The sequence below is a fragment of the Motacilla alba genome, chromosome 3 (genome assembly GCF_015832195.1).
Source record: "Motacilla alba alba isolate MOTALB_02 chromosome 3, Motacilla_alba_V1.0_pri, whole genome shotgun sequence".
Lineage (NCBI taxonomy): Eukaryota > Metazoa > Chordata > Aves > Passeriformes > Motacillidae > Motacilla > Motacilla alba.
Window position 1 is genome coordinate 76564000 of NC_052018.1, and position 25773 is coordinate 76589772.

Below are 25773 nucleotides of genomic sequence, written 5' to 3' on the forward strand. Positions count from 1 at the left end.
ATATCATGTATTGGGGTGACAGACTGTAACAAAGCTAACAGCAAGAATGTTGATGCTGGATTCCCGCCTTTCATAGCTGTAATTAATTGAGTTGTAATTGTAGTTGAGTAGAGCTGGGGTTTTTGGGACATGAGAAGCAATTAGGGAGCTAATACAGAGAAGCAAGTCAGAGGAATAGCCATTATTTTGACTTCTTCAACCTCCATCCCTCCATGGGTGTTTAGCTAGTTGTGTCAAAGGCCAGTTGTGAAGTAACCTTGGGTCTTACTTTTATTAAAAGAGCTGTGTGAGAAAGAGCTGCTGGAAGCCTTGACAGAGGTTTTCACCTCACACATCCTCAGTGAGCCCACTGGCCCAGGAGTTACATTTTAGCTCAGGTCCTTTCCTTTGTTGCATCACTGGGCTATGTTTTCAAGTGTGCTGTGTCTGGATGTGTATCTTGTATATTCTTGTTTTTCTGGCCTGACATGGGACCAGCCTTGTCCTTATGGACTTTCTTGGTGACACCTGGTTTAATTTTCAAACATTTCTAAGTTTATTTGCTGAATCTGTGATCAACTGGGTCTGCTTCCATACTGAAGCCTACATTGTATGATCTGTGCAACCCACACAGACTTCTGAAGCATCTTCCCTTCACGTGCTTAGGCTTAAACTTTTAGTCCATGTTTTGCTATCTGGCAGAGCCATCACAATTGGTTTTTGGTAGTTATTTATTTTTTCCTCTTTTTGAATCCTTCACTCCTTATTGGTAATATGAGCAATAATGTTGAATTTTGCTCCTTTGTCTGAAAATCAGAGAGCAAGCTGAAGGAGAGGAAGAAATATTGTGAAAGGTAAGAGAAACGTGACCTTATATAGAGGTCAAGAAAGGGAATGAGACATGGAAAAGGTAATTACTGAAGTTAGATGGGTAAAAAGATAATGAGGGATTTGGGTGAAATATAAAAGAAAGTGGAGGTAAATGATACTGGGGCTCAGAATAGTGAAGCAGATGATTCTGTCTTGATAATGATTGGAAGAGAAAGCCTAATATACTAATGTCCTGAATTCCTGTAATTTAGGATAGATCAAATGCTGTGCTTTTTGCATTTTTTAAATTCATTGATGTCTCCTGATTGTTTTTTCTCACACAAAATTTTTCATTGAAGAGGCATTAAAAAGATAAGTATGCCCCACTGTCTTTGTTAAGTAACTTCTGACACTCCACCTCTTAGGCATTAGACCCTCTTCAGCCAAATTTCAACTCCTCTGAAATTTTTAGTCCTTGGAACAGTGACAAGTCCATTTCTTTTTTTTTCTGAATAACTCTGTATTCCATATACATTAATTACCTGAGATCCATAGACATGCTGCAAGTTCTGTTTGAGTATCAAGAAGGAGTTGTGGTTGGTTTATTGAGGTTTTTTTCCTGATTTATTCTATTTCATATTGGTATCCACGCTGCAGAATTCTTTAGCTCTTAGTCATGAATTCTTTTGCATGGCATCACCATGTGGGTTTCATCTTCCCTAATTTTAGAGGTTTTCAAAGTAGATATTTCTAGCACACCTTGTGGTTCTAAATCCCTACAAGAGAGAGAAGCAGACCCTTTTAGGCATAATTTATCTGACATGTTTGTATGTTTTTATATCTACTTTAGGATGAATTGACTCAAACCATAAAAGTCAATTTTTCTCACTAGAATACATCACAACCGGTTTAGATAAATCTTGCTGTTAAATAAATACCATTTTCATGTTCTAAATTAGACAGGCATCATAAAGAATAGGTATAATATAGAACAGGTAGAAAACTTTGTAAATGTGTGCATCCACATACATGGGTCTGGGGAGGAAAGCTATGTGCTCTGTGAAGTCTTTGCAGACAAAGAAAAGTGATTAAAAGACAAAAGTTTAAAGACAGAACATACCAATTGTATTTTTGCAAAGTGAATGAGGTCTCATAAGTAATTTATCTTTCTTTGGATACAGAAATGCAACCTACACTTTTTTTTTCTATTTTAAACTTAGCTTTATGTAGAAATTTTCACTAGTTTGAGCCTTCTGAGTTTGTATTTGAGACGTTTTTCCTCCTACTGTGTTGAATCAAACAAAGTCCTTACAGTGAACACAGTTGGAAGAATACTTCTTTTCTTTCTCTTCTAACTGTGTATTTTTCATTATGTGGGTGCAAATTGCTAAAATAGTCTGAGGTCTCTGACAGTCAGTCTACATTTTACAAATTACAGCTAGTCTAAATGTAAATATAATGGAGTCTGAAACAATGCTAACTTTATGTAGTTTTCAATCTGTTGAAAGATTTCCTGTAGCTGTGTCCTGTTTTAAACAGGTGATTATAGGAAAGACTCAGTAATCAGTACAATCTATATGAAAATGCAGTTCAGTAGGTTTGCTGCTAATATCCCTATTGAGATTTTATTTACTTAAACAGTCATAGAGATGATAATGGGTGTTTTGACTGATTAGAGATTTCAGGATCAAGTCTATAGTCATTATGACTAATGTTTTCTCATTAACTAGTCATGCATATCAAAATAATTGGTCTGTGCTATCACTAACCTGTACAAAGCTCCCGCTGCATGGTCATCATTAACAACACAGAAATGAGGAAGTAATTCAGGTCCTAAGGAGCTTAAAAACCTAAATGGGGAGACATTATAAAAACGCTGGGATACACATCAGAGAAAACTACTTCTTTTTATATAAAATACTAAAGGGAGAAAACTGTTTAAAGACTTTTATTTGTGATGTGATATTAGCTTTGAAGAGGTAAAATAGAGAGTGTGTGTGTCTCATTGGGGTGAGAGGACAGGTCCTGACACAGATAATAAATGAGAGGCCTCTTGTATTCATATCATCCTAACTTTTTTTTTTTTTTTGGCCACTAAAGGCAACTTAATTAAATTAACTCCATAGAGACAACCATTAAGCATTTTCCTAAAACTAGCATGTAATAAGTGGCTTTATATGATATTTGGAAGGGAAAACTGCAAAACAGAGATTATTTTCTCAATTCTCATTAAAGTTGTACACCCAAAAGGTGCGTGCCTCATACATTTACTTACGTGGTTGGTTCTGCAGCAATTTTAGTGATTACTGGCACTGTGCCATAATTACATTTTTTATTAATATTGATGTGTCAGAGCTGGTGCATAAGACAGATTTCCTTGTTCCTGTGTCTTTCAGTTTCTCTTTGAAAAGGGGTCCAAGGGGATGCAGTCTCAGCCAAGGGCCATGGTAATATAGTCAGTAAAGAGCTTAATGCTGGCCATCAGTGTTGTACTGTAACCACACTTGCAGCATTTGCATTTTTAATTAAGTCATTGTTTTGCCTGCTGATGCCGCTCAGGACCTGCAACTTATGATGTAACTGCACTTTGTGAGAATATGATCTGCACATCGGCATAAAATGGTGAACGTGTTGCTGAAAATCTCCACTTAACACATTCCTTCTAAAATCAGTGCATTCCTCTTGTCACATTGTGCCTTTCCAGCTTCCTTGCTATAGCAGATATTTCTAAAGTTATTCTGTGTCTCTGAATATATCTGTGCTGCTTAACTGCTCCAACCCATTATATTATAAATTTGTTTCTTGTGTTTCAAATGTGTGCGCAGGGAATGTGTTTGGGGGGACTTTTTATATTCATGAAAACTGAAAACAAAATTGAAAGTGGTAAGAAAAATGAATATTGAGCTAATGTAGTCTATTTTTGCACAGAGCAAATATCAAGCTAATGCGTAAGATTTATCCTCTATAGTAAATCAGCAATATGTCTCATTTTAGGCCTCTCCTATGACTACTATTTTTTACTGCAGTATTCAGTCATGCTGATTTATGCCATACTATCCTGTGAATATTTTGCAGACTATTATCAATAAAATAATTTTATCTTTCAGTCCAGATGGAATGAGCTTAGAACACAAAGCAGACAGAGAGCATGCTTCCTGCCTCAAGTGTTTTAATCCTTGAAATAAATTTTAATCCTTGGCAAAAAAATGTGAGACAGGGACACAAGACAGCAGGGAATGTAGGACTGGATCAGGAAAGGCATCAGCCAATTAACAAATTCTTTTTATGCCATAAGGGCTCATGTACTCAATAAGATGGTTCTGTTTAACTGGAAGGATTCTGTTAGAGTCACACCAGGAATCAGTTTGGAGTGTAGGAATGAACTAGGACAGTGAGCACTGGCACCACAGAATTACTCAAGATGAATGTCAATAGAAGCAACAGTTTCAGTAGTCCCATTAGACAGCCCACACAGGAACCTGGAGCAATGGGAGAGGACTGGTGATAACAGAAAAGATATCAGGCTCTGGTCTCATTTCCTGCTGTTGAGACCAAGTCAGGAATAAGTGACTGAAGTAATCTTGTTTATTGTGGATCTCTACTAGCAATAGCATTCCTGCTTTCTTAAGTCATGGAGCATCCCCTTTGAATTGTGCTAAAGGCACTGCCCTTTACTCTTATTGATTGATCTGCTGATCCTGCATGGAGAAACTGCCAAAAGTAAAATCAAGTCACTTGCAAGTGTCCTCCTTCTCATGTGCAATACCATAGTTTAGATTTTTGATGTGGGTTTTAGCTCAAATCGAGTCTAATCCAGACGTACTCTCAGTTCCAGTAATCAGAGCCTCCAGCAAAGTATGAATGAATGGATATCCAGATGTCCAAAACTTTGTCATATTAAGTTTCACAATATTGAATTATATATTAAATAGCTCATCATAAGCCTTTTGTCCTTCCAGAATGCGGTTATATATGCATACATGTAACAGGAAATTTATACTATCATCTCTTTCTTACAAAAGTTTCATACTTATTCGGAGTTTTCTGGTGAGCAGCTCCTCCGAGCCCTTCCTTTCTCTCTCACCAGGTAACCAACTGACTCCAGTTCCCCTCCTACTTTGGGGCATGTTCTCTTAACAAGCCAACCCACTCTTTTATGGCTCCTATTGTTCTTATTAATTACAGCTGTGGCCTGTTGAAGTTAGGCCTTCTCCTCATTTTTTATTATTGGCCCAGCTACAACTCCTTTAGGGGTAAGATTACTTTCTAAACTATCTCTATTCTATCCCCCCATACCAGAACTGTGTTTTAGACTGATTTAAGAAGTGTATTCCCAGCCTTTTGAGTTGTTCAAATGAAAAGTAGGTAATAGATGGGTAAGTGTGAATATATGGATGTGTGTCATTTTCCACAAAAACTGAATTCCATTTAAATTCTGTAATACTTTATGTCCTGCCCTGGTAGTTAATACTTTCTAAGGAAGCATAGTGAAAACACTTGATAGATCAGTTGACTAAAATTAGTTTGGGATACATCACAGATATACTCTTATGTAAGTAATGTTTCTGAAAAATTGAAAATGTGTTAAAATTTTTTTTTCAACAGTAACAGCACATCTTCTTTGTAGACAGCTACATACTTTTTCTTAGAAAAAAAAGATTTTTTTGTATGACAGAGTTTTCTGAGGTTGACTTTTGGAAACTGACATTTGAGTTACATTTATATTATATACAAGCACATTTAAATTAGGACAGCCATGAATAGGTATAAAATGTAATTGATTGACATTTTGCACTGGCAGAACACAGGGTCTGACCCTTTACTGTGTGAAGGGCGTGTAAAAATAAAGGAAGTCAGCCATGTTTAAAAATATTATTCCAGGTCATATTTACTGTAGTAATGTGCTAGGGTTCACGTGTTCATAAAACATATATTTCTGATGAATGTAGGGAGAAATAAGAGAACAGGAAGAAAGACAGTGAAAAAACTTTTCATATCTAAGTGATTGTGATTGCTACTGATTCTGAAGTTCACCACTGTTGAAGGGTCAAATCTCCTCTTGATATTGAGAAATTTTTGTTTGAAACTTTATTCTGGTCTCATTTCAACTTCTGATGATAACTTTGAGTCTCTGACCTTGGAGATGTCCAGTCTATATTAAAACCATGCCAGGGATTTTCCAACATTTTGTAAGGAATATCCATAGCTACTCTAAAAAGTGCTTCACTCAAAAAGTTATCAGCATTGCCTGTGAAATCAAATTAATTAGCATTGCCCTGGGCTTTCACAATTCTCTGCATATCACATTCTGTTCCATAGTTTCACAGAACAGAATGCATTTCATTTCATTTTCCTTGAAAATTTACTTGGCCTAATATCTTGGCAGCAGTTTGCAAACTTTGCGAGGTTATAAGGCTGCCAGCAAGAATAAAGAAATGGCTTCCAGTCTTCCATGAATAGAAGTAAATTTGCTAAATTGTTTTCTTGTTGTGATATCAGTCAAACGCATCTTTTAAACTTCATCTAAAGAAATTTTCAAGCAATTTGACCTCATAAAAATTGCAGCTAGACAATTTTAGAGTAAAAGTGAGATGCAAATTATGGAGGGTTGGGGTAATTAATTTCATACATCACTTGCCAAAGATTTCACTTGGTGCTGATCAGTGGTAAACTCTGGACGCATTTTCAAGGAGTTAGAGTGTAGTTCACCTGCACTTATTGATCAAGAAGCAGGAGTTACTGGAAGGTGTTAGGAACTAGACCAGGCAAGAAAAGATGATGGCAAAACTGTCCTCAGAAATCAAAATTATTTTATCACTTATAGAGTCAAACAGAAATCTTTCATGACAGTTTGCTGCTGATTTTCAGTCTAAAAGTGGTTGTTTTCTGTTTGTTTGTTTTTCCTCTTGACAGGTGCAGCAAGTTACAACAGTTTTTATGTTTTTTGCAAAAATTTCTGCCAAGCTGTGAAGCCTGGAAAACTGAGGGTCCGCTGCAGTGTATGTAAACAAGGAACCCTGACGTTGGCAAGGGTAAGTTTTTTTGGATTTGTTTCAAGGTTTTGGGGTATATGGAGATGACATGTTTAGTCTTTTCTATTTGCATACATATGGCTGTGTATATATGTAGTCTTACTCTTTTTTTTTTCTTTCCATTTATAACTGAGAAGAGTAGTTCAAAGGATGTTGAAAATTTCACTCACTTGTCTCTATTATTTGGAGCATATATGAGGAACATGGTGCAGACTAGGGCTCCAGTCCTTGGAAAGACACACTTAGCTCTTGATTTAAAGGACTAGTGATTAACCTGATTGTCTGCACAATCTGTACAACTACATATGTGCTCAAAAGAGGGGATGACGGATGTTTATTCAAAGCTTGGAACTGTTGTTAAGGACGCAGAAACCCCTGAATTCAGATCTAGGTTGTGACCATTAAGGGCTGAGGCCAGAAGTTTTTGAACAGATGTGTAGTTGAGAATATTAATCCTTCCAGCCCTGTTTCAATGGGTAAAGTCAAGAAAAAATTATTGTTCTTGGACAGAAAACTAGTAAGAAATCTCTCAAGCTTGGTTTGCACCCTAAAATGAGAGAGTGTTGGGGAGTGAGTTGAATGTGCAGTTGTGTAAAGTTTTGAAGGGTTTTTTCTTTTGTCTGAGTGCTGCTGAATTTCACTGGTTGTGTTAATGTTGAATGAGAGTTCTTCCTCTCTCCTAAATCAGTGTTAGTCAACCAGGTTTGTTATGGGAGAGGCTTAGGTCTTCAAGAAGACTGAGCCATACCATGGTATAGCTTGGTTATAAAGAACTTTCATATTCAGCCCATGTTCAAGTGTTTAAATTTGTCTTTTGCTGTGGTTTAAAGTTTCAGCTTTGTGTTCTCAATGTAGCACAGTGCTTCAATGTCTGTACATGTAATAGCACTGCAAAAAATAGCAATTAAAACCCTAGGTTTTATATTCTCCTTAAGAAGAATAAACCATACCATACTTATTAGACTTACACATCTAATTCAAAAAGCCACAACTACAATGCCCTCCAAGCTTTGTGTGCTGTTTCTGAATTAACCAACTATCTCTGTCTTATTTCAGAGGCTTCAAAGTGTTGCATTTTGTGGTGTTCCAGATGAACACATCTAGGGGGATTCTTTTTCTCTCAAAATTTGTATTCAAATATTCGTGATTAGCATAGGCTTGAATCATATATAAATCAAGACAGAAGAGAAGACACCATTACTGTACATTTCCAATGGATATAAACACAGACAATATTGTATTCAGCTTGTATACATTAAGTCAGTGCTGCTGAAAGGCATTGCTTTTGTCACTAAATGAGTCTGAATCTTATATATTCCATTGACATCACACAACATGAGTCCTTTGCTAGACTCAGCAGCTTCCTTCAGCATGTCCACTTTTGGAAATGATGACTTTCACATCTGTGCTGTTTGATTTGGGATCGTTGTATTCCTTGTATTAAATAAACTTAAATACATTTCCAAACTTTTCAGCTTTTACAGAATCCACAATATTCTTGGTTTTGGGGACTTAAAAAAAACCCCAAAAAACATCGATCCTATATTGTCTCCCAGGAATTCCTCATAACTCCATGGTGGAAATGCTATTATAAGAAGTTTCAGTAGTGTACACCTATAAATAACTTCTGGTTGCCTGGCGTGTACGTGGGCCTGCATTCTTTTGGCAAATACAGGTTCAATGACACAATAAATATATGCAGGCTGAAAAATTCAATTGAATGAGCAGATTACAGCTGCTTCTTCTTTCTATTAGCATATTTTACAGTACATATGAAAAGAAAGTGGCTGGAAACTTGTAGTGGAAGCTGTTCCAATTTTCAAGGTTGATTCAAAAAATCTCATCTTTTAGAAGATTTGATAAGATACTTCAGCATAAAAGTACAGAAGAGGAAAGAGAGGTATCTTCTGGAAAGTTTAAAATGATAATTTTATTCTGTTTTAGTTTTCAAATAACGCCTGGCTGTGAAAATAATTTGCACTTGAGATTCTTGTTACTTTCTCCCCAAAACAGAGAAAATCTGTTATCATTATTTTCCTCTTGAATTGAAGCAGAGCACAGTATTTAGAAACAGTGAGCATGCTGTTCCTGCAGTTTGGGCTGGCAGTCCTATGGGCTTCCAAAGTGCAGTGTCTGCAATATGGGCACTCCTAATGTCATGAATGTGCTATGCTAGTCAGTTTGTTTTATCAACACACAGCATCTACCTCAGTCCTGTGGTTATAAAGAGTAGGTGCAGATTTTGCATACGCCTGCCTCACCTTTCCTGTTCCACTTTACAAGGAGACATAAAACAATTCCAGTTGGAGTGGCTTCTAATATGTACGAAGACTTATTTCCTACTGTATAGAGACCACTCTGTGTTAAGGCCAGGCAAAAGTGTGTCTCTCACAGCAAGTGGGCTGTATTAGCCCTGCTTTCTTCGATGCATTGCAGTCTACAGTAGGCAAAGTAAGCTCAAAAGGCTAAAAAAAGTTCAAGTTGTATATTACCCCAAACCCTCTGTCTTTCCTCTCCAATCCCATAGGGCTGTACCAGTGATTACCAAAAGATATTCTCTCTACTGGTGCTACAGTTATTCTTGTTTTATAGAGAGATTAGTCAAAATAAAGTTGACATAAACAAACTATTAAAAAAACTTGTCTGTACCACTATGCTACAGATCTGTCAGCAAAGCCACTTCTTTTTTTAGATCCCTTTTCCCCCCCACCCCCCTCAGTCTTGGAAAACTGTGCATGACCTTTACATGGCAACACAGCAAGTTTCTTTTGTGCTCAGAAGCACAGAAGCTCTTTTGTGCCATAAGCACCAAAGCACTCTGTAAGCCAACATTTGTTACACTAAATCTTTTATTGAGATGAAAGTGAATACCTGTGTAAAACCTGCACAAAGCTTTGTGCAGCCTTCACTTACTCTACAAGCTAATCCTTTGACTACCTAAGATACAAATGACCAGCCTAATTAAATTGAGCTTTCTTTTTTCATGGTGTGTGGGCTGACATTTAAAATATTACTTATTCCATTAAGTAGTCTTATTCTAAAACCATACTTAGCAGTCATGGCTATTTGCATAGCATTATTTTAATATATGATGCTCAGATTAGATTTATGATACAATATTTATATGAAATTAAACAAACCACTGTTTTTTATTTTTACCGCGTACACCATCTGAATATTACATTTGTCATTTTACAGTTGGTACTTACCTGGCGTGTTACAAAAAATTTCATTACCTAATTCTTTATGGGAGATGTCTGCAGGTTAATTTAATGATAAGAAAAAGTCACTGTAAAAATATCGCATCGCCCAAGTTTTTCTAATTAATCAAGCACAAAAGATATCTGCAAAGACTGGTGTGTGGGAGTCTTGTGTAGGTCACCTACAGGCCTACCAGGAAGTTTTTTCATATAGCTTGAAAACTTTAGTGTCCATCATTCAGAAAATTGGGATATTCCTCTTTCCAGAAAACAAAAACAAACAAACAAACATAAAAAACAAAAAACACCACAAACAAAAAGAAAAAACCAATAACAAAAAAAACAAAAACAAAAAAAAAAAACAAAACCAAAAAACCCAACAACAAACCAAACAACAAAGAAACAGAAAACTCAAAATAAACAAACAAACAAAAACCCCCACAAAAAAGTCTGATTAGAGCAGTCACATTTGCAGTCCTTCTTTTGGAGCTGTAACAGTGTTAATATTCACAGTGTTAGTTCTCTAGTGGAAAGGAAAACATATATCTGTGAATGGAAGGCTAGATTCTGAGAACTGATATGCATGCAGCTATACACAAACCCACACTTGTCCAATCTGTCTGACTCTCTGTGACTCCTGGTAAAAAAAGACAGGAACCTTTGGTTTGGTATCTGTCGTAATTCAGAATTCAACCAGAGTAAGAGTCTGGATTGAAGTGTGACAAATAGACTTTGGGGCTCCCTATTCAGGCACAGGTGCTATGGTGAGGCCATTTCTAGTGTGGAGACTCATCACTACTTGGTCATTCTTCTTCTTCTTCTTGTGTCCTTGCTAATTAATATTGAGTTTTCAGCATATCATCCAGCACAAGCACCAAAGGAGTTTGTCACAGCCCCTCTATACTTTGCAAGTGTTCACATCATTATGTCAGATCTTTTGAGACATGAGGAGTTATATTCAGATCTAACTCCCAACAGCTGAGATGAGATTTAGTTTCTGATACTTAGAGCACATCCAGTGTGTACTGTCCCATTGCTGTCCCTGCCCTCTGTGCTCCAGAGGAGCCTCCTGATGTCACAGGTTTTGTTAAACTGTCTCTGCCAGAAAACTGCTCTTCTATTGTTTCAAATTGAGGATGTTGCTTACATCTATTTTTTTCATCTTAAACCTAACAAAGAAATGGACATTTGCTGAATTTTGTTTCTCTGGAACCATGAAAGACTTGTGATTTGGGTGGTTTGTCAGCAGAGGCTGTGTGGTAAATCACAGTTTGGCACAAGAGTGCCTTTCAGTGACTGATAAATACCAGGTCATAAATGATGTTAGTTGTCTTCCTAATAGATGGTAGTACAGTGTTTGGAATTTGATACTTTCATATTTCCTAGGAAGAGAAAGATCTGTAACACAGCAATTTCCTTTGAGTTCTTTTTTCCTAGCTCCATTTAAGCTACTTTAATAAGGTATTTTCTTTTTGATTAATATAAATTTAGTAGAGATTTTACAATAATATAAAATAAAAAGGCAGTTTACCTTTTATCTCTGGTTTTTTTTGTTGGTTTTTTTTTTTTTTTAATATATCATTGTAAAACTCCACTTCGCAGTGCATAACCTCTCACCACTGCTCATTTGAGGTCACATTTTTTTTCTGGAATGAATTAGTTGTGTCCTCCCTCAGTAACAGAGAAAGCAAAGAGTACTGCTCACTGCATCAGAGCAAGGCTGACTAAAAGAAAAAGGGACAAGCAGCACCTCTGAAATTATGTAGTCCTTACTGCTGCTGAGTCAGCTTCTCCTCTCTGATGGTTTCACTACTGGAGTAATATGGCAAACAGATTACAAAAAATCAATTTGTCCTTTAAAGGTAAACTGCAATATAAACAGCCACTGAAGTATATGTGAAAAAGTGTGATCTCATTTACAGGCTGGGAAGATATTAAAAATGGGATTGAATTCTTGAGAATGGGTAACTTATGTGTTCGTCTCTCCAAACTTACATGTGTTCTGGGAGGATACAAATGTTTTTGATATATATTGTAGCTTACACATGACAAACACTATGTGTTAAAATGCTTCTATTGAATACTGTGCATAAAAGTGTTACCACTGTAATGTGTGACTCCTTGGTCAAACTAACAAACCTGAAACAACCATTTATTGTTGAGTTCCTGCTAATGAATGTGTAAGTACAAAAATAGCCTAATTTCCCTGCATTTGGCTAACAGAAGTAGCATTTACAGGAAATTATACATATTCAGTATATGTGCTTCTTTCTGCATAAATAATGGAAAATGCCTCAATTCTGACATCTAAATTGCCACCACTGGGCACTGATGTTAATGCTGCCTTGAGAAGACTAGGCTAGAGAAAATAACCTCTTGGAACAACTTTTCCCAGGGTTTCCACAGAATCAGGAAATCCTTCTTCATTAGTTATTTTTAATCAGCACTCTAAATTCTAAGCCTAGTTTTTTCCTAATGAACCAGTGCTTTTTGAGCGAGAGAACATCTTAAATACCGATGAGTTATTCTGTTGTTTAGGCCAAGCCCAGCCATGCCAGGATTCTGGAGAGAAATCAGGCATATTTTGATCTTGTCCCTACCTGCTGCACAGGGAAATGTACTCTTTTGTGCACTCATTTCTCTTATGAAGCGATCTGATGGTAACAGGGATGCTGAATGTGAGCTGCTGGGATGGCCATTCACACAAGGAGTTTGTGTCATCCACTCTTCCTTATTGTTCTCACAATGCTTGCAGTGACTTGGTGCACAGCATCAGCATTAAATAAATTTAGTGTTGAGCTGACTCCAGCTTTGGAATTACTGATGGAACTTCCCTAAGGATGATTGCAGGACATCTGCAGGTCTGATTCTGCCATTGTTCATCAAGTGTCTTCATTGCTTTTAATAACATGGGTATCAGGGGAAAAAAAAACCAAACAAAAAAAACCACAAGGAGGATAATGCTTGCATTCTATCTTTAAAAGTCTCTTTTCTTTGATGATATGTTAGATTTTTCCAAATCTGGATACACCCTGGGGAGGCTGCTCCAACAGATATTCTTGGGCCCTGTTTAAGACACTATGGCTTTTACAGAAATAAAAAAGCTCAACACTGGGTGGCTGAAAATTATTATTTTACAACAATTTTCATTCTTTCTTCTCCATTTCTCTCTTTGACTCTAAATCTCACTTCATTCTGAACCTCTTAAAAGACAGCCTCACTCTTGCACCTGTCTCACATGGTCGCAATGCCATTAGGGATGGCTTCCAAAATGCTCAGCTCCATCTGAAGAGAACAGTTGGGAGGATTCAGAAGACTTGACATGGTTTTATTCAGGCTTTTAGCTACCTCTTTCATTTATTTTTAAATATCCCTTAAGAAAAATTTCATTACATTGGACATAAATTGTAATATACAGTAAATGAAAACACATACTTGATTTATGAAAAAAAAAAATCTCATCCATTTCAAAAGACAGGAACAGAAATTCGTTCATGCAAAATAAACTTGGCTGAGGAAACAGTTTTCCCTCTATGTTGAAAAAATGATGCAAGTTCTTTTATTTTAATAGGATAAGAAAGTATATTTTAACTCAATTCTATTAGAAGCTCTGAGATATCTATGCATGATTTACAGTATTTATTGCAGTATGTGTTTTCAGTGAGGTTACACATTATAAAGTTTCTTAAAAGCTAGAAAAAAATACCATTGGGAAGAAGGAAAATGACTTCAGTATTATGTACTGCTTCAAGTCATGCTGTGAAATAAAACTGCTTTTTAATGTGAAGCCTAGAGTGAGTTTCTCCAGCCTGGGTGACAACAGTCATAAATGAAAAGGAAAACAGTTACCAAATTTACTTTCAGATAAGACTTTTACATAAGTTTCTGAATCAAATGTCTAATAAACCCTTTTGCTAGAGAGGATAGATTTATGCCTAGTAATACAGATGGTGTTCAGTGTATCTTGTCCTTGCAGTTGCTGTGGTATCAGGAGGCACAGACTCACAGAATGGTTGAGGTTGGAAGGGAGCTCTGAAAGTCATCTGGTCCAACCCTCCCTGCTCCAGCAGGGCCACATGGAGCCATTTGCCCAAGACCATGTCCTTTTGCATGTCTCCAAAGATAGCGACTCTACAGGCTCTCTGTTCAACCTGTGCCAGCTCTCAGTGACCCTCACAGTCCAACAGTTGCTCCTTATGCTCAGGTTGCACCTCCTGTGTTTGTTTGTGCCCATTGCCTCTGGTCCTGCCACTAGACACCTCAGAAGAGAGACTGGCTCTGTCTTCTTTGTATTCTCCCTTCAGATAGTTATACAAGGAGAGGAGACCATCACTAATGTCTGTTTCAGTAGATCATGGGAGGCCTGGGACTAGTAAGAAATACCATGCTCAGAGTAACACTTGTTTTGTCAAAAATATTAGTTGCTTTTGAATTTTTTTTGCAATATTGCACATTTTCTGAATGTATAAATGTAGATCAGATGTGGACTTTAAACTCTTTCACTCTTACAGGTCTTGTACTATTTGCATTAATGTTGTTAAGTCTTTTTGTTTAGATGTATACCTTTTGGGAAAGAAAAAAAAAATGGGTACCAGCAAATGTGATAAGTAAACCTTATTAACCTTTAGTTTGGGGGGCAGAAATGTAACAAGACATTTCTGCCCCTCTTCTTGGGGGCAGAAATGTAACGAGAAAGGCAATGCTCTTTCCCTCTGCTTGCATACTGCACCCACAAATGTGTATTGTTCTCCAGGGAAAAGTTACATATTAATTTTTGGCACACTGCTGTCATTGTCTTAACTGCATGCGAAGATGGCCTTCTCTCCATACAGCAGCTCCTCCTCTCACAAAGAAGGGCCCTCTTTCTCAAATTTCTTAGCCTTTTATGTTGAAAGGAGATGCAATGAATATTCATCAGCATTCTAAACATTTGAGCCATAGTTGCATATGTTGGTAAATCCTTCTTGATCCCTCCTGGATCCCATTCTCTACTCAGTAAGTCCAAAATGTGCTGTGGATGTGTTGCTGGAATGTATTACAATACCAGCAAACAATGGGATGTGAAAATGGGGCTTTTTTTTTTTTTTTTTAATATGGCAGCTGCCACTGAGAGTCAGATGTCCCTGTGCATAACTCTCCTAATTTGCTTTCTTTATTAAAGAACAGCCAGACTTCTGTCTACCCAGTAGTATTCCTTGGATAGCTGTGGGTACAAAGAGATCATGCTCACACTACATTACTTCAACATTTTTGATAATGATGAATATTAAACAAATCTAAAGGGTCGGTAATTTTCATCCTAGTTTTTAAGATGATAGAATATCTAAGGCACCAGCTGGCTCAGGAGGAAAAAAAAAAGTATATTTACTTAAGGTATTGTAGTAGCAGAAGTAGCAAATGTCAAACTATTTTCTTGCAAGTGTACTTTCATCTCCATTAAGAAGCTGGTGTATTTTCTTAATAATAATAACAATAATGATCATTATAATAATAGCAATTATGATGATGATTATTATTAAAGTTATTGATAATTTTAGGGGTTAATTTAAAACATAGTAAAGGGACTGTTTACCTCTAAAACAACTATAAAGAGGTATTTTTCTAAGTCAATCTGGAAGAAATCATTCCGAATCTTTACATTTGGAATGTCTCAGCTTGTGCTGTTTTTTCTAGTTTTGAACTGAATTATTCAATAAGAAGGGTTTAGGGTACTTAAACATTATATAAGTAAAACTCAGATGTCTCTAACTAAAAAAAGATTAGCTGATTTTAAGTCACATTGATTAGACCTGTTTGGATAGGTTTGTGATCTAACGGTATTAAGGTCAAATTCATTAAACCTTTCCTCAGAGCTTCATTACTGTAAGACATCTATTAACAGGATGGAGCCACAACCAGGGTAGTTATATTGATTTGACTTTCTTGGCAGAGGTATGTGATGTTCTAATGAGGGTTTTCCTCTTCTTCTTGGGGGTGATGACCAGTTAACAATCCACAAATAAATTCTTAGTTTTTATTTAAGTTTTTCTGCCGTAAGCAACTGGATACAACAAACATCCTTGGTCCCCTGTGGTAATTGCATATGTTTAAAACTTGCTACATGATGCAGAAAAAAGAGTTTAGTGGTATATCTTGAATGTAGAAGGGGTTATGCTTATTTTGGGGTAGTTTTCAAATATCATAAATGATTCTGTGTTAAGAACTTGGTTATCTTAGGACTTCAGTTCCTTTTTTTAATAACTATACAAATATACATATAACATTGAACCCTGAAAATTTTCTAGGCTTTGTTTGCACACTGTCATAAAAGATGAGTGAAGAGAGAATCAGTGGTATTTTACTTAGGTTTGACCTGCACGTGCACATCAGCCTTTTATGATCTGATGGTGGTGGAAGCACTTCACATTTGTTTCAAGTATTTATGTACATCCCCAAGTTCTAGATTTTATTGGTTAAAGAAAAAATTGAATTCAGGTTTTAATAATTAAAATCAGTATGTTCCACATGTCCTTATTTCCAAAAGTGCAGTCAAAAAAGTCAGTTCACTTGGCAGAAGTTACCTTTTTCAGAGTAAGGCACTGCATTGTAGCTGATGTCTCAGGTTCCTGTAAAGAGCACCAAGAGATGTTTTTGCTGGCTTTCTTCTGCTTAGCTCTGCACGTATCTTGCCAGATGAAAACACTGCTGCCTCATCCTGACTCAGGAGTGTTGCAGAGGAATCTTTGTAACTTTGAAAAAATGACCAGAGATGGTATTGTTTGTCTGTTAACAATATAGATGGTAGGGCCTATTCTTGAAACATAAAAAACATATTCCCCTAAAGTGTTTTTGTTCTCACTCACATTGCAGATTGTCTGTCTTCTCATACCCTCCATCCTGTGTCTCTAAGAGGATGTACAGTTTTGCACTGTCCTCATCTGAGCAACATGTGCTTTCTGGAGATTCATACTATCTGTGCATATTTTGACTTACTTGATTTGAAAAATTCAGTTTCAGATGGAGAAAATTATTTCACTTGAAGTTAGATTTTCCATTTCAGTCAGGTCTAATTGGTTTGGTTTTTTTTTGTTTGTTTTGAACTAACAAACTTGAGCAAATAGGCAGGAATGTGTTTAACCCAGTATTTTCCTGGTGTTCTAGGTGGTGCTTCAGAGTGGGAGAATAATTTTCTTTTAATATGCAATCTCTTCTGAATCTGTAGTTAAATGTACTTTAGCACATAGGTCCAAAACTTCCAAGCTTCTTTGATGTGTGGATAGAAATAATTTTATACAATTTTTTCAAAAAACAGTCACTGAAATGAAAGACTTTCTGGTTACTTGCATGAGTCGTGAGCCTCATGGACCTTTCTGTTGAGGTCAAATCACCAGTTTGAGTCTCTGCCTGAAGGAAGCGTGGCAGTACTTTTGGTGAGAAACAAAATGGATTTAAAATAGTGCAGTCAGGTGCCATCAGAATAAACAGCTTCTACATTCATCTCCTGTCTTATAGGATATAAATTAATTCAGTCATTTGTAAGGTGATAAATTGAGAGTTGTTTTTATTCTGGAATAATAGAAAAGGACACTTTGTGATTTTGTACAGTACTAAAAATTCATTAAATATTCTTAAAAGGAAAAACAAACAAAAGCCATAATACCAATTTATGGAATCACAGGTGCTTTCACTATGCAACAGTTTTAATATTGTTTTCTTTCACTTTTTTTTTTTTTTTTTTTGCTTGCATTTTAGGTAGTGTGTTTATTATGTGGTGTTATTCATGGTGGGTTTTTTTGGTATAAGACTATGTCGTAATATGATATCAGTTCTTGATGGTGATGCACAGATTTATTTATTGAGGATGGATTTTCAAATAAAGTAATGTTGCCTCACTTTCCGTCTTGGAACAGTGTCCAAGACTTTTTTTTTTTTCATGTTTCTCTTAACTTCCCTACAGGTCTTGATGTCATGACAATAATGTGTATTTATAATTAATGTGTATTTATAATTATTCAGTTGATGTCATCCTACGTTAGACCTGATTTCTTCCTATCTCTGTGCCCAACTCAATTGAGAGGAATGCAGGATGGGGCAGTTCTGATTCTAGGCTGAACTGGGATCAGGAACAAGAGCCAGCAGGTTCCCTCTTTGGTTCTCTGTCCCCTTCTGTCTCAGTGCTGCTTTTTTTTTTTTTTTTTTTTTTTTTTTCTGGTTTAAGAAGCTGTTTCCTGAAATTCAGGCCCAGTAATGAGGGCTAAGATTGCTGACTTTGGCATTTTGACAAAACAATGATTTAAAGAGGAAAATAGAATTCATAGGCTTTATTTACTTCAACTAGAATGAAGTTGCTAGATTAAGGTTCATGTAAGTCTACTAATTTTGTTGTTTTATTTAAAATGTTAGTAGTCTGCTGGACAAAGTTTTCTTCAGTTTGACTTTCATGTTTCTCTTCTGCTTTTACTTCTTTCTAGCATATTTCAGTTTATATATTCTGTTGAATATATAAATAATTGGCACTTTGTAGCTTTCTATTTGAACTTTAACTTTGTGTGGTGAGCAAAGTCTTCCTGTATACTTCAGGAAGGTGACACGGGTGGATACAATCCATTTTGCCCTGAATTCTCTGATAAAATAAATTAGGAGGCCTGAGTGGTTTTTGTCTATCTTAGGTGACAAGGGGAGAAAGAAGGCAGGAGAGTGAAAATAGTTTACTTTTTGCCAGTACAGATACTCATTTTCTGCTGGCTGCGTATGTTGGACATGCATGGACAGTAGCATGTCACAAGAAAATTAAGCAAAATTTGGTATGGCTCCTGTTAAATTCTGATAAAATCATGATTATTACTTCCTCATGCAAAATTTGTTGAATGCCAGCTCGTCCATAACTATAATAAAACCAACTAATGCATAAATGAATTCTGGCAATTTTCAATACAATTTTAAAACTTGATATGACAGGCAGGAATGCTAAGAGGCAACCAAGTGTGTAAACACTAAATGAAGGATTATCCTTATTTGTGAAAAATCCATTCCAGCGAGAAATTGAATCGGGGGCTTCTCTCAAAAAAGGGCTACTGTGGCTAGTGAGCCAAATCAGTGCCTGATTTTACTCCCTTTTCAGTAATAGGGTTATGTGAGACCCATAAACAATGCACAAGTGAGAATAAATATAACTGAATACTCTACTCTCCCTCCTCTTTAAAGATTCATCTCTAAATAGTCTGATTAAAACTAAATATGATCAAGCATATTAGGAGTGATGCACTTCATTTATTAGAGCATATTCTGTGAGCAGCCTCACCTCTGATCTGGAATTTTTTTGTCTTGCAGCGAGGATTTTCTGTGCAAAGCTCAAATGTATGGAGCATGTATGAAATAACTAAATGCATAAAATGGTGGATGCTGTATTTATTATTCTTTTAAGTGAAGAAAGAAGATTTCACCTGAAAACAGCTGGTCCAGAATCTGTACTATTCCAGTATTTTAAGTGACATTGACATTAATGATAAAGAAAAGATCAAAAACCTTCATGCCATTAAGACTGACTTTTAATGAGTCTCGACAACATGTAGCTAGTAATTTCAAAAAGCAGACCTGTAAGGAGTTAGGCTGCAACAATCTTGGCACTAGTTTACAGTAAATAGATGCATCCCACTTAGAAAACAATTTGCATTAGACATACCTGTCTGTATGTGCTTTAATTATACATAAATGTTCTCCAATTATACATAATTCCAAAAGCTGCTGGTAAAACCCAAGGCAGTAGATTAACTTCTGGGAAAGGCTCTTTTTAATGAGCAAACTCTAAGCTTCCTGTATTGTTAGGAATTTAAGAATTCAGACTGTCTCAGAGTACAAATCCTGTGTCTTAGGCAAAAAAAAAGGACAAGTTTTGTAGCAACTGGTACAGGACACACCAAAAAAATTAAAAAAAAAAGAAAATAAAAAGAAAAGAGAGAGATAGAGAAGAAGATAAATATATGGATCTGCTCCTTTTCAAATGCAGATTGTTGAGGCTGGAAGTCTACCACTTAGTCACTGTGTTCTCCATTTGACCATATGGTTGCAAAATCTAGTGGGATGATATGAAAACCTTAGTTGGCCTCCTGAAAACAAAATATAGTAGAATAAAGTGGGAAAAGGAAAGGATTTATTTTAATAATTCTTGCTGTTATGCAATATTTAATATGATTTATTGGTAATAGCTCTGGTATGTTGTGGAATCTATATCTGTTTCTTGATATTTGACTGAGTTAGTATCTTTGTTTTTGGAATATTTGAGGTGAAATCTCTGGTATGCCTTTACATTTAACATGAAATGACAAGGCTTTTTCCACTTACTTCATACAGAGCTAAAAGTCAACAGAATGTAACAAACCTATTAACACAGAATCTCGTAATTATACAAAAATTGGGAGACTATAGGTGAAATACTAAGTTATTTTGTGGTCCATCACAACCTTATATCACCTCAACTATACAGCTAAAATTTTGATGAATTTCCTTGCAGGAGGTCTCCATTTGAAATGAAGAAGGACATGACTGTCTGTAGCAACTCCTTGTCTGTCCTCCTGCTCTCACTTGGCAAACAAGACTCAAGAGACGAGGAATAATGCAGACACAGATGAGGAATTTTTGAGGAAGAACAGGGCAACATAGTTTTGTGTGTGTGTAAAATACCTTTCAAATGGGAATCATGAGGGAAGAGGCTTCTCCATCACCACCAGATGCAGCACATCTACATCAGAATAAAATTTCAGTTTGGGAACAAGTGGAGAGAATAATTCGTCCCTTTTGGAGAAATAGGAACTAATATGTAAACTGAATTTTAAATAGCACTTTCTTGGCTTCAACTTTGTTGTTTTACAATTTTAGTCTAGTTTCAATATGGTGTAAAATCAAGTAAACAACAAGATCCATGCAGTGTAATTTTGCAGGAAGTCCCACTGGCTGAGACTCTCCTCAGGCACCAATCCCTGTGCGTGGATGCCTGACTGACACTGATACACAGAGACTCACAACTTTTAACAGCGGTGTTGCATAAGAAACAAGAATACAGTTCTCTCTTTATTTTAACATTATATTACGCCTACTCCTGGTTTGAGAATCACAGTGCTATTGTAGACAGGGTCTTTTTATGTATTCATCAATATACTGTATTTCTTCATGATTAATTAATTTATCCTGTAAAAATATTAGAGTAATACATTTGTTCTAGTGTTTAGTAACCAAGCACAGTTATCTACACACTTTGAAAGTTCATGAAAAGCAGATGGTTTATTCTCACACTTATAACTTTTTTACATTGAAGCAAAACTTTTAAACCTACAATATCTGACTTCAGTGAAGTTATGCTTAACCCTCACCCATAAAAGTCAAAGGAAAATAAAGTCTCTGTGAAAAATTAATCTTAAAAAGTTTTACGCTCCTTTTCATCACCTTTGGAAATTTTTATGGCTGAAGTAAACCTTTCCTGCCTTTGTGTTGTGGTAGAAACTTTCCATCATGATTTTCTATCTTTGTAATAGGGTTTAGAAAATAATAGTATTTGCCGCAGCAGTTACTCAGCACCATATCAAAGATGCAAACTACAGACTACTACTTCTGGGACTGCTGTAAGATAAAATCTTATGTGGACCGGCTAAAGAGAAAATCCCGTTTGTTAAATTGACCCGTTTGATACACAAGTGTTTTCAGTTCAGATGCCAGTAGGAAGGATGGAATTGAAAATTCCTCTTGTGAGAAAAGTAATTAACTTGTCATTAACTATGCTAAGAGATTTACAAAGATGGTAATTTAGTTTCCCAGATTTCAGTTTCCAGTGTCCAGTTTCCCAGTGTCACCACCTGTCTGCACTTGAATTTGGAGATTCATTTTAATTTTCTAGCCCGTTTGCCAGTGAGATGGTCCTCATGAATTTTAGAACAAAGCAGAACTTCATCCCATGTTGGTGGTTACCAGTGGAACTTCCTACACCCTGTGACACACCAACCTTGGAGCTGAAGGGTCAGCTGTTCGACACTTCCTTAAGGTGCTGTAAATTCCAGTGTAAAGAACATCTTTCAATGGTATTCTAATTGTTTTCATTCTTCTCCCCCAGCCCCAGGCCTAAGCATATCACTTTCAGAACATGTGGTTTCCTTCAACAGATAAAATGCCATTATGCCAAAGTTACTCCTGTTCTTTCTGTATTACCACTTCTGCTGTTCAACACGCCAGGAGCTTTTGTTTCCCCTGTTCATGATTTAGAGACTTGAGGAAAAAATTTTGCATTTATCCAAGAAGATTCTTCTTCTCTCTTGGTAAGATATAATGGTAATTCTTTATAGGCATTTCACAGTCTTTTATTTGCACAGCATTTTTCTTTCTAAAGGAAAATGTTTTACTCTCTGGGTGTACATATAAGAGTATTCATGGGAGGGAAAGACATAAATTCAAATATTGAAATGCATTGTGGAATGAGGGGGAGAAATCTTAACCACACTCCATACACTTCTTCATTGCAGATTGTAGTAGACTGACCTCAGTAGACCTGCAAATAAACTGAAGTGGGCTTTAAACTTGCTAACTTGGACCCCATAGACAGAAGATCAGGAACTCAGTACTGGCCAGCTGACCCCATTTCTCTGGTATGTTTGTAGGCCCTGATGAGCTCAAATTTGTCCTGTCTGGACTTCTACCAACACCTAGCATAGCCCTTTAGCTCTTACTGCTACAGCTCGATTGCAGAAATAAAGCCTATTTTTATGAAAAACGGAGTAGGAACTTCAGCATCCCATTACACAGGATGAGCAGACAGTTCTTTCCTGTTTAAAGTCTCAATTAGAAGTTGATCAATTAATTAAATGTACTTTATTGAATTCAGTTACATTATCTCAGAGAGATGGAGACCAAGGAGACTTACAGACTTATAGGAAGTAGTGTTACAGGTTATGACTCAGTCCTCCAGCTTAGACTTTTCACTTATCTCCTTCAGTAGAAAAATGTGGCTTGAGTCCTTGGTTCCTCAGTATTAAAACCTGGTTTTCTGCCTATTTAGCAGCCAAAAAATTCTACTGACATTTGTTGATGTGATGTCTTTGATTTGTTGATTTGATATGACCAAGTGTATAAGCAAAGGGACAACAGAGAATTTGGAATTGCAGGAAGTAAAGGGATAGCTATTGATAGGCCTAAATAAAAGTGAAATACCTTCACTTCTCCCTTCCTTCTCCCTTCCCTTCTTTCCCCATTGGTGACTTCTGAGATCTCATTTGTTTTTTCCCAATTTTTGCTCTCTCAGCTCTCTGCATTTTATTTACAGGCAAAGTAAACCATCTTCATTTACTTGCACTGATTTTACTTTTGCTCTGGTGTCAGAGTATAACCTGGCTGACCTTATATGTTTACACAGGAATATACTATTTATGCACATGTTGTAATGCTTGTCCTAAACAGTGACAGATACATGGTAACTATTGAAGAAGTTAAAATTTTGGAGAAAATATGCAAATATTGTTATTTCACAACAAACTTGTAGTCAAGACAGAAGCTTGTTTTCAGAACCCAGGCTTTTGTTAATAAGCAGCTCTTTCAAAGCCAGATTTCTAAAAATAATGCTCTGTAGTCAGAAAATTTCAACTGTAACACATTATACAAAAGCATGCACAGGAGAGTAGCAAGGGAGATTTGCATTTGTTTTGTTTTTTGTTTTTTTTTTTAATATTCTATCTCCTACTTTCATTTGTCTCAGGTTTTAATGTGTAGCTGCAATCAGGAAAGAAAGGGAAAAAGCTTCAGTGCATTGAGTACTGAAGGAAAAAGCGGAAGCAAATGCTTCTCGAGTGAGCATACTGCTTTTTAATTAGTGCCTGTGGGAAGATACTTTGCTGTATCAGTGCCATTTATGCTAGTACTATCTTGCAACAGTGATGTGCAAAATGTTTCCCACTTCTCCCACCATCCTGTATAGCCCCAGAGCAGACATACATAAATAAGTAATGGAAAAGGTAGGAAACAGACTCAGTCATGCCTGTTTTGCTGATGCCTGATCAAGGGGGAAAAAAGAGGGAAGGTACAGAGGAAAATGAAGAGTATATACTTCATAAATTCACTGTAACAGCTGTTCTATGAAATGCTGGGATTTGCTATTCCACACAGCACAGGATGAAGGCAAAACTTGCAAGACTATATTTCTCTGTGTAATGAGGTAGGCAGCCATGCGGTTAAATCATTTGCTTTCTCTGGGACACTGCTGGGTTCTTTGCTTTTGCATTTAACTGCTCTCAGGTACCAGAGTGTCATTCTCACCTTCGATATTATAATTTTTCTCCTTGTACTGCCTGGTAAATGAGAAGTTTTACAGTGGAGCAGCTGCTGGTAAAGACATTGACCTAAAATAAAGAAGTCAATATTTTACAGTTGGCTGAAGTCACTTCAAACTTCTTGGTACAAGAAAACAGAAGCAGTGGCAGGCTGACAACTGTTTGCTCAGGAGCTATTTTGGAAAATCTTACTAGGTTTGTGCATGGCTACTGCTAACTTAGTTTGCCTGTTCCCTCAACTGAATTTCCAAAGATAATCTTAACTCTTCTATGAAAAGTGGATTAGGGTATTGAGAAAGTAGGATATTCTCTCTGAATTTGTCTTATACAAATAAAAACTATAGATAAATAAATTGATAAATGCTTTAAGGTTTTGTATAGAAGTAAACATTGAGGGTTTTCTAATAGAGAATGAAGTTACTAGTAAAAAAAGAGTTTGATGTTTTATGTTGGTGAGTTTGAACAAAAGTCATCAGTATAGCACTGATTTTACTTCAAAATAAATCAGCTGATTGCTTACAAAAGTATTTGTCAGTCTCTTATTGCTGAAATAAGACAACTTGCAAAGTGTGAAAAAACCCTGCTTTGTATCTTAGGTATGTAAAGTAGCTGTAGCATGTCAAGTCACGTGTGTAGTCTTGATTGATGTCTTTTAGTTTAAACTGCAGTCACATTTTTTGAAACTATTGTTTCTAACTTGTTATATTGTAACATATGATAGATTCTAGCAATGTCTTTTTATTCCTAACCATGGCAATTAAATTCAGTTTTTGAAAACCAGGAATCCAAAATAACTTGCACTCCTTTGTCATTGTCATGACACAACATTGATCTCATTTCTTTAATAAAAGTTTTCAAGTAAAGGCACTACATGGACCCAAATGCACGGGGGAGAAAATGCTTACCACCACCATGGTTTTCCTGACAAGGATGTTTGCTCCATGTCTTCAGTGTAGAGTGCAGAATGTACAAAATGGTGTTATCCTCTCAGAATGTTTGTAATTAAATTTTATTTAGCCACAAAGCCATACCCTGATCATTTGTCTAGATATATGCTAGGAAAGGTCTGTTCGTATCTTCAAAATCTCTGTGGACTGAAGCTGGTATATTTTATATGTCCTTTCCATTGGAAGTATTCTCTACAGTATAGGTTTTGACCAACCATCACTGTATTCAGCTTTTTGAGTTAGTTTAATCTCCTCAACTGAAGATTGTAATTTTTTAAAAATACACAATTCTTAAGACTTTTCCAAGGTACACATTTTAACCACTGCATTATTATAACAGAGTGATACTAAAGGAATGTAAGGAAGCTTTAAATCTCCAAGTCAAGGGTAAGGTACATTAATCAAGTACTTCTGGGAAATAGTCTTAGATTTTGAAGTATTATGCCATACATTTGAAAACAATGATTTTTAATTAATCTTCCTCTCTTTTTATTCTGAATAAAATATTTCTTAAAAGTGGAAA

At 36.2% G+C, this 25773-nt stretch overlaps 1 protein-coding gene across 1 annotated transcript in view; it reads left to right on the forward strand.

The window, feature by feature from the left end:
• The window catches only part of PRKN (parkin RBR E3 ubiquitin protein ligase), a 682953-nt gene that overhangs the window by 228999 nt on the left and 428181 nt on the right, over nt 1–25773 (forward strand). Inside the window, exon 4 of the mRNA XM_038130606.1 lies at nt 6703–6821. Coding sequence (XP_037986534.1) covers nt 6703–6821 — 119 coding nt within the window. The remainder of the gene's footprint in view (nt 1–6702; nt 6822–25773) is intronic.